Consider the following 10,399-nt stretch of genomic DNA (forward strand, 5'->3'; position numbering starts at 1 on the left):
GGCTAAGGCATCAGTGGAATCAGTGGAATCATTGTCTGCTCAAACCCACTCTAGGCAGCACTACAACCCAATTCGATTTGCCATCCTGACTGCCTGCATTAGCTCATAGCTCTTTACTAGGATTGTGGCATTGAGTTCCTTGAGTAAGAAACTGTCATGGGCATCTCTGTGCTCCTCCCTGTAGGATAGGGCAGGCCCATAGAGTGTGCTCAAAAAAGGCCTGTTTAAAGAACTTTGGACACACTCTCGCCTTTGGCCGCCTGCTTCTCTAGCATGTTGGAGTCAGAAGTAGGCACAGGAGAGCTGTCAGCACCCATCCCTGTCAGGATCCCAGAGCCTGGCCCTCCCCTGGGGCCCACGGTCACAGTACCTTGTCTTTGACACTGTGGTCACAGCCAGAGCCCACAAGGAAGTCCAGAGCATCCAGCTGCCCGTGTTCAGCTGCCCGGTGAAACGCCGTCCTTCCCAACTGACCGGTGAAAAGATAGTGAACCTTCCGTGCCCTGCCCACCTGGCCTTCGTTTCCCCAACCACTCTGGGCTTGCAGTGGCCTCTCCTGCCCCAGACACTCTCCCCTCCCCTTACCCAACACATCCTGCCTAAAAAGCCCAGATCAAACTTCCCAATAAAACCTCTTGGGTGGGTCTCTCCCCAACTGAAATCCTCCTGCAGTCCCTGCTGCCTACTGAATAAGGGCCAGATTCCTATGGCTGGGGGTTGAGGTCTCCATGAGAGACCCCAACAATCCCTATGGCCCTAACTCCCAAGATTCTGATCAAACTGAACTCACACACAAAGGGTCTTTTCCATCTCTAAAGCTCTAGCGATGCTCTCTCCTCCATCTGGAATGCCCCCCTACTTTCTAATCTTAGCAACAAAATCCATTTCATTTACCAAATGCCACCTCCCCCAGGAAGCAAAAGGAGTTATTCCCTTCTCTAACCTGTCTAGTCCTTATCAGAGCCTCTCTGAGGGAACTAGCCATGTTCTGCTTGTGTCTTGCTCATTTGTGCCCTAATATCCTTTTTAGACCAATAGCTCCCTGAGGCAGGGTTCAGTCTGCACTTACCATAACTCACAGGATGTGCTCAAGGAATGGGTAGGAGTGGCCCCAGGAGCCCCGATCCAAATGAAAAGGACAAACAGCCTTGATGCCACTCTCACCTTGTCAGCATGGTCCAGGGCCACGTCCTCCAGGTCTTCCATTATGAACGCCAGCACTGGCACATGGCCTTTTTGGGCTGCACAGTGCAGTAAGGTAAGGCCATCCTGGAAACAAACCCAGGGTGGTCCCTGCAGTCTGCGAAGGGAAGCCCTTCTCACTGGTTGTCTCCCAAAAGCAACATCTTAGTTGCAAATCCTATTTTTACAGCCCAGAGCCTCTACCCTGGCCTTGCGTTACAACTAGATTGTTTGAAGCACTGTTTTTCAAATAGATTGCCATCAGTGGTCATAAAAATCAACAGAACAATGTTTTACATCATGACAGTGGTTTTTGTTACACAGGAGTAGGTAGCATTTGTCAAATCTCAGAGATCATAAATTTAAGATTTGTGTACTTCACTATATGTAAAGAAATTGAACCCTAGTTAATAATATGCATGCTGATGTATTTAGAGGGAAGTACACTGATGTCTCTAATTTATTTTTAAATGCATCCAACATTTATAAAGAGCTCTAAAACTCATCAATGAGGAATTAAACAATTGCGGACAAAAAGGGCCCACACACTAAACCTGACAATCTCAGGGGAGGCCAGTATGGAGGGCCCTACAAACTCAAAGACCGAAATTAACCACACGGAATGGTCTGAACATGTAAATTCCTAACTAAAAGCGGGTCATGGTGGGTAGTCACATTCTGGGCCTGTAGCTTTCTTCACAAAGGTCAGTATTTACATCAAGTAAGCCCTTCTATAGTCTTTTTGCTTCTAAGATAACATATACTTGGAATGTCAGAGTAATCCCTTTATCCGGGCCCCTCAGGGCACAGCCTACCGCACCAGACAACAGAACCTCTTGTAGGGGTTTTGTAGAATACTGTCCCTGTGTTAAAAGTTGTAAAATGTTAATAATTAACTATCATGTACTCACTAATAAAAGAAGTACGTGTCTCTCTGTTTTACTTTTTATCCAATTCGAGAGACTTCCCTGCTTTGCTTTCTCCCTCTCCCTTAATCTATCACCAATGGATTTCATGTAACCTTCCTTTTGTCTCCTCTTTTGATTCTAATGCATAAAATAAGCTGCAAAACTGCCATTCTCCGGAGCATTTTCTTAATCTGATGAGATTTTGTTTCCCGGCAGTTTAGCTCAAAGAAACTCATTAAAATTCTCTACAGGTTTGGATGTTTCTTATGTCAACACTTACTTGGTACATTAGGCAGGATTCCAAAGAAGCCCACCCAGGACCACCCTGAGGACCGGGACCATGTGCTAGGTACCAGCAGGGGTCCGTTGTGCCCCCACTGACTCCCCACTTTGCATCGGGTGAACTTGGGTGAGTTTTTCTTGGAATTCCGGACCTCTCTGTTTTAAGGTAGGAGGCCCTAACTTTATTTAAGCTGATTTAAAAAATCTTCCAGGTGGTATTAAAAGTTAAAAGTTGAGGTAACTCATGCTAAGGACAAGTGTTGAGATAACTCAGAAATAGGGGATAAAAATGGGTGGCTGGTTTTTAATTTTAGCTTTTCAATTGGAATTACTTACTGTGAATATGACCAAACCTTTTGCTGGATAAATGAGATTCTGAACTTGTTCACCTCTGGAGATAAGGGTCATTTGCTCCCTCCAGCTCGATTCTTAGTTGACTAAGAATCTATGTGGAGGTTTTTGATGGTATCCCTCAAAACAAGCAGGGCCCCATAGGGAATTCCAACACAACTGTAATTAAATAATGGACTCGTCTGGGGACTCACACATAAAGACTGGTTACCTAGTGCTCTGAGTCCTCACGGTTATATTGGACAGCAGTGGGGAGAAACCTAGATGTGTAAGAGGGTTGAAGCAACTTGGGAGGTGACAGGCCCTTGGAGCTCAACCCATAAGCAGCACACTTCAACCCACTACACAGTATCCCTGGACTCTGCAGATCTCAAAAGAAAACTAGAATTAACCTGGGAAATCATGCCTCCAAGGCCGGCAATTTCCCAGCCCCCAGTCTCCATTAATACTCCTGCAGATACACAATTCCTAGGGAAACTGCACTTGCAAGTACGTACAGAAATGGGAAGATTAAACTAGAAGTGATATCAACTTAAGATGGTCAAAATGGAACTCTTTTGACACCTAAATTATTTTTTTGTGTGTGCACAATAGGAAAAGAAAGCTGGCTCAAAATCAAACTGAGTGAATAGGGTAGGAGACTTACCTCAAACGGCAAATAGAAACCTCTAAAAGGGAGAACAGGGCGGTGAACACACAATTCAGTGTATATATATGCCTTACTGTTGAATTGTACATCTGAAACCTACTGGATTTCATTAACCAATGTCACCATAATAAAAAAAAAAAAAAAAATGGAAAGAAAGAAAGAAAAAAGAAAACAATAGGGGAAATCAGATGAGGGTTATTCAGGTACTTTGTGTACTCTAACTTTTCTGTAAATCTAAAATCATTCCAAAATAAAAGTTTATTAAAAAAATAAAAATAAAACAGAGAACAGAGAGGCCTTCTCTTCAGGAAGTTAATAGGAAAATTTCAGACTGTCTCTGAACCTAAGCAACTTTCCGAGGCTGCTCAATGCCAATGCCCAGCTTTTACCTCTTCCCTAACTGCCACGTGGTACCCTTTAATTCATTGTCCAGACTTACTCTCCTTTCCTCCTCCTCCTTCTCTCTCTTCTACACCATCTCCACTGCAGTTCCCTACTGACTGAGGGTCCACTCAGAATAGAAAACCAGATGAGGATAGACCAGAAAAAAACAAACAAATACAGAAATTCCAGCAGCTCCCTTTGGAGAAAGCTGGTCTCAGGCAGAGGGGAACCAGTGATTACATATGTTCCTTGGATTAGAACAGAATTAAAGAATCTACCTAAGGATTTCTCCAACCCTCTCCAGGACTCTGATGGGTTCACAAAGGAATTTGATTTAACTGTTAGAACATGTGATCCTGGCTATTCTGACCTATTCCAATTAATACACCTACTAGTTTCTGAGAGCAAAGCTACAGAATTACTGAATATGGTTTGCTGGGAAACTCCTGTAGAGGAGTCTTTTGTTGTAGAAAGTCAGGTCACCTTAAGAAGGACTGTAGAAACCTGAAATGAGATTTAGAAAAAGAAGAAAAAAAAAAAAACAGAAGCTAGTATAGGGCTGCTCTGAGGGTTATGAGAAGGCATTTCCTCTTCTCCTTACTAAGACTTTAGGAGAAACTGAAATTATCTTAAAGGGAAAACTACTAAGTCTCTTTAGATATCAGGGTTACTTTATCTGTTCTTAATCTACACAACTAAGGTGCTCTCTTCCTCAAAGTAAAGTGTCTGTGCAAATGGTAGGGACATCTAATTAACTAATGTCTGTTTTTAATTCAGAGCCTGTTCCCTTCCAGCTAAGAAATGTTAGGGGGAAACTTGCATTTTAATAGTCAAATCTGCCCCAATTCACCTAATAGAGTAAAACTTTCTTGAAACCAATGATGCCCACACATCCTTCTCCCAGAAGGGTGAAATATATTTAGAACTAAATAAATCAGATACTGAACCAATTGGGAAAATAACAACTTTAAAGTAACCTCCTCAAGAAAAAATTAATCTTGAGACTGATATTCCAATGCAACTTTGGGCCTTTTCCAGTACAGATATTGGCAAAATTAAGTAAAGCCACTAGTATTAAAATAAATATTGACAACACTTTATCTCTACCTAATATTCACCAGTGTCCTATAAGACCTGATGCACTAGCTGGAATTAGCCCATTATACAAGATTACTTTTTTAAAAGGGGGGGAGCTTATAATTCCATGTACGAGCCCCTGTAATTCTTCTATTTTTCCAGTAAAGAAACCCAATGGGAAAGGATAGAGGTTTGCACGGGATCTCATAGCTATAAATAAAGACATCCTGTGGTCCCAAATCCACATTTTCTAATAAGCTATTCCTGTGGACTGTCGATATTTTCCAATGATATAGATTTATGTACTGTCTTTTTCAGCATTTCTGTAAAAAAAAAAAAAAAAAAGACAGGAAATACCTCTTTGCTTTCCATCTGGGAAGATCACGAGTTTCTTGCACAGTAATACCCCAGGGATATACATAAAGTCCCACCTATTTCTTATAGACATTAAAAGCTGATTTGAATGATATTGAGTTTCCCAGAAATTCCACTCTAATTCAATATGTGAATGATTTATTTTTATGCTCTAGGTCATATTAGGCTCCCAAGAGGACACAGTTTACCTATTACAATAGCTGGCCACAAAGGGATGTAGTGTCTCAAAGGACAAGCTTTGAATCTGTTTACCTCAAGTAAAATACCTTGGTTATCTAAAATCTAAATATGGGCTACAAATTAACCCTGAAAGATTCATAGAAATAATATCCTTTCCTCTTCTAAAAACAAAAACAAAAAACAAAAAAAAACAGCTTAGAAGATTTCTGGGTCTGACTAGATACTGTCACAATTGGGTTCCAAATTTTTCATTAATAGGCCCAGCCTCTCTATATATGTCTTATTAAAATCAGGTCAACCTGATCCAATTCAATGGAACACTGAAGGGAAACAAGCTGAAGAAGTTCTAGAGGAAATATTATTATCTAAAGCTCCTGCTCTGGAACACCTTAATTATAAACTTTCTTCCTTTTTATTCATGAAAATAAAAGAAATGCTTTATAGGAGATTTAACTCAAAAACAGCGATCATCGTAGATTTACAGGATATTATAGTTAGCAATTAAACTCAGTAGCCAAAGGGCTCTCCCTGCATGACAGCGGTCTCTGCTGCCGCCATGTTATGCAAACAATAGAAGAAATAGTTATAGGCGATCCTATATTTATGTTCTGCATTCTGCTGAATCTTTACTGAACCCTCATCACATCCATCTGTCAGTCAATTGGCTTCTTACGAAGTATTCTTTCTGTATCTAATATTGCTTTAACTAGATTTAACAGTTGTGACCTGGCAATTTTGCTACCTTCTTTGCAAGATGAGACATCCACGATTGGGTTTTGCTTAGTGACTACCTTTTTGTTCCTAGGAACAGTTTACAGGAAACTCCTATTGATAATGCTAACTTAATTTGGTTTACAGATGGATCTTATCTAAAAGATGAACAGGGATATTATCAAGCTAGATATGTAATAACTTCCAATATAAACATAATTGAAGGTTCTGATTTACCTGATCTGCCCAACAAGCTGAATTAATTGCTCTAACTGGAGCTTGTCAATCAGCCAAAAATCAAATAGCCAACAATTACACTGATAGTCACTGTGCTTTTGGTGCCACTCACAACTTTGTCGTGTTGAGGAAACAGCGAGGCTTCTTCCTCAGGGCAGACCATAAAGAATGCAAAATAGGGTTGCAGAATTATTAAATGACATAGAGGAACCGAACCAATTGGTAATTATCAAAATTCCAGGATGCTCTAAAGCTGCCACCATCAAAGCAAGAGGAAATAATTTAGCTGACACTGCAGCTAGACAAACAGTAATAAGCAGCCAGACCTGACAATGTTTCTTCTTCCTATTAAATCAGTTTAAGACTGTCTTTCACAGTTCCAATGGACGACTGTGGAAGAAGAAAAGAAGTTATGGCAACAAAACTGGGAACACTTTGACCCAGACAAACAGATATGGCTTGGACCCAATCAGAAACCAATCTTACCTATAGGGGCTCAATTATGTATACTTTGACATATACATGAGCTTACACATTGGGGTCTTGAAAAGATGATTTCATGGAATAAACAATATTAGTGGAAACCTCTGACTGTAGCTCATTAAGTGTATGGCAGATGTTCTATCTGTCTAAAATATAACCCTGGGTCCCAATGACATTTCTCACTTCCTTTAGGTCTGTTTGAGGTACGGTAATTGGATTTCATCCAAGTGCCACCATCTCAAGGATACAAATGTGTTAGTTATGATTTGTACATTCTCTCACTGGGTTGAGGCATTCCCTTGCAGGCAAGCAACAGCCTAACAGTAGGTAAATTATTATTGGGGGAAAAAAATTCCCAATTGGGGAATTTCCTCTGAGTTACATAATGACCGAGGGACTCATTTCACTAAGCAAATAATGCAATCCATTTGTAATATTTGGCCTATTCTATAGCATTTTCATTGTGCTTATCACTCCAGTCCTCTGGATTGGTGGAACGTACAAATGGTACAATTAAAATTCAACTAGGTGAATTTTCAGAGGCTTTTAATCTCCCTTGCCCAAAAGCTCTTCCTATAGTGCTTCTCAAACTGAGATCTATCCCTTTGGTAAACATAGCCTTTCTCCTCCTAACTAGTCACTGGTCACCCTATGCATCTGTCTACTAATAATATTAGTCAGAATAATAGTTGTGCTTGTTCTTTGAGTTTTTCTCAAACCTTGTTCTTATATAGCCCAACCATTAACAATTGCTGAAGATGTAAAACTTTTATATTATCAACAATACTTGTTTTACAGTTTCTCTTTTGAAATTTAGAAGGAATATTATTGTAGAAGGAAGAAAAGAAATGTGTGTGTGTTTGAGAGAAGTTAAAAAGAAGTAGTTTGTCCTAATAAGCTGGTTATTTCTGAAGAAAAAGAGACAAACTGAGGACAAGGGAAGTTGTAGAAAGTTAGTGGGAAAGGAATATTGAAAAAGGAATTTTATGTATAAACACTAGAACCTAATTATGGGAGCATACTTACCCCCTAAACCAACAAAGACTATATTAATTCAGATGGAAGCTGAAATGGCTACCAAAAAAATTGGCCGGCTATAACAGCTGCTGAGGCACAGGAAATTTATTTATAAAACTCTTAACTGTCCTGGCCTCTGAAAATATTTAGATGGTAATGGTAATTTATACTGTTATGTTCTTACAGCCTTGGCCCCTGATTGCACAACTAGCAGGAATCAGATTTATAATGAATGACACTTAAGTGCTTCCAATGAGAAGTAGATCATCCATATTAAAATAATAATAATTCTAATAACACCTGTAAATGGGAACCCATCTCATGGTCAGATTGTGAAAACTGAAGAGGTACAGGTTAGATTCAGTGTGTTTTTTTCTTAATGAAGGCCCATAAGACCTGACTGCCTCCCATTTACTGGCCTTTCTTTTTGAAAAAATATTTGCCCTTGACTGCCATCCAAGATTACAATCTGGCTCCATCCCCACTGGTCCACCATTTTGGTAAGACAATGACAACACAAAAACTTCCTAGGAATGAGCCTTCCTAGTACTGTGGGACCACATTATCCAACCAAAAGATTGGTCATTAGTGCATTCCTTGGATTGATTTATGTCCAAAGAAGGGAAGTGTGGATGAAAAGGGGGCCACACACTAAATCTGACAAGCTCAGGGGAGACCAGCAGGGCGGGCCCTACATACTCAGAGACTGAAATTAACCACATGGAATGGTCTGAACATAACAAATTCCTAACTAAAAGCGGGTCATGGTGGGTAGTCACATTCTGGGCCTGTAGCTTTCTTCGCAAAGGTCAGTATTTACATCAAGTAAGCCCTTCTGTAGTCTTTTTGCTTCTAAGATAACATATACTTGGAATGTCAGAGCAATCCCTTTATCCGGGTCCCTCAGGGCACAGCCTACCACACCAGACTTCATTGCTATCTTGTTCACAGAATACTGTCCCTGTATTAAAAGCTGTAAAAGGTTAATAATTAACTGTCATGTACTCACTAATAAAAGAAGTATGTGTCTCTCTATTTTACTTTTTATCCAATCCCAGAGACTTCCCCGCTTTGCTTTCTCCCTCCCCCTTAATCTATCACCAATGGATTTCATGTAACCCTCTTCCTGTCTTCTCCTTTGATTCTAATGTATAAAATAAGTTGCGAAAATGCCATTCTCTGGAGCATTTTCCTAATCTGTTGAGATTTTGTTTTCCTGCAGCTGACGGCAGTTTAGCTCAAAGACACTCATTAAAATTCTCTACAGGTTTGGATGTTTCTTATGGCAACACAACCCAATTAAAAAATAACTTGGACACCAAAAAAGATATACGGTAGGCAAATAAGCACAGGAAAAGATATCTCACAACATTAATTATTATTAAAATGCAAATTAAAACCACAAAGAATTTCTAACAATGGAGCATAGTAAGGAAAAATGCTAACATTACAGTAGAGAAATCTGGCTGATGCCATTTTATTTTACTTATTTATTTTTATTTTTTAATTTTTTTTTTAGGTTAGGCAACCCTTGGTTGACCTCACAGATTGCAAGGACCTTGTCAGCTTACAATCTCTTATTTATTTTTTTATTTTTTATGCCTACAGCACCTGGTCTTCCTAGGTGGTCCAAGTACTAACCAGGCCTGACCCTGCTTAGCTTCTGAGATCAGATGGGATTGGGCTTGTTCAGGGTAGCATGGCCATAGACCTGACACCATTTTAAACAAGTAATCAAGTGTGATATTGTGATTTATAATAAAAAATATATATTCGGTCTTTGTCCCCTTTCCTGGAACAGAGCTTATAAAATCCTTGGAATTTCCTAAATTGTGAAAGCAACGTTTGCTTTCAAGGTGTCTTTTGTTATGTTAATAAGGTAACTGGGAAAGCCCCTAAGTAACCTAAGTGGGGGCTGGTTACCTAGGGAATCAATTGCGATTAGAAGGTTAGAAATTTCAGTCCCATCCATTAATTTCTAGGGAGAGGAGACAGCTGGAGGTTGAATCTAGTGCCATTGGCCAAGGATGGAATGAAGCTGCCATAAAAACCCAAAGGAGGACATTCAGAGAGCTTTCAGGTTGGCATGTGAATTGGGGGCAGTCTTATAGGCCTGATCCCTTAACCTGTGGAATCTGATGCTGACTCCAATTCTATGTGTGTTTTTTTTTTTTTTACATCACCAAGCAATTGGTGTCAGAATGGGATCAAAGTAACATCACCAGTGACAAATCTTTTTGGTGTCATATGCCATCTGATAGGAGACAATGAGAAGGGCATTTGACCTCTATGGTTTTCTTCCCAAAATTCTGTAACTCCAATCTAATCATGAGAAAAACATCAGACAAACCCAACCTGAAGGACATTCTACAAAACATTTGACTAGTACTCATCAAAAGTGTCAAAGTCATGAAAAACAAGACTGAGAAATTATCACATGATTGGAGGAGACAAGATGACTAAATGTACTGTAGAATATTAATAGAAAAACTGGTAAAATTATAATGCAGTCCATAGTTTAGTAAAACCTTAAAATATCACCAGTGCCTGGCAAGGTGGAGCC

General features: G+C 39.8%; 1 protein-coding gene and 1 pseudogene across 1 annotated transcript in view; both read right to left on the reverse strand.

Moving 5' to 3' along the window:
• The window catches only part of ANKDD1A (ankyrin repeat and death domain containing 1A), a 41,157-nt gene that overhangs the window by 20,373 nt on the left and 10,385 nt on the right, over window positions 1–10,399 (reverse strand). The window contains exons 5-6 of the mRNA XM_025038962.1: window positions 1,165–1,269; window positions 371–469 (exon numbers count right to left, since the gene is read on the reverse strand). Of these exons, the coding sequence (XP_024894730.1) occupies window positions 371–469; window positions 1,165–1,269 (204 nt within the window). The remainder of the gene's footprint in view (window positions 1–370; window positions 470–1,164; window positions 1,270–10,399) is intronic.
• Window positions 9,436–9,547, reverse strand: LOC112469827 (annotated as a pseudogene).

This window comes from Pteropus alecto, unplaced genomic scaffold (assembly GCF_000325575.1).
Source record: "Pteropus alecto unplaced genomic scaffold, ASM32557v1 scaffold86, whole genome shotgun sequence".
Taxonomy (NCBI): Eukaryota; Metazoa; Chordata; class Mammalia; order Chiroptera; family Pteropodidae; genus Pteropus; species Pteropus alecto.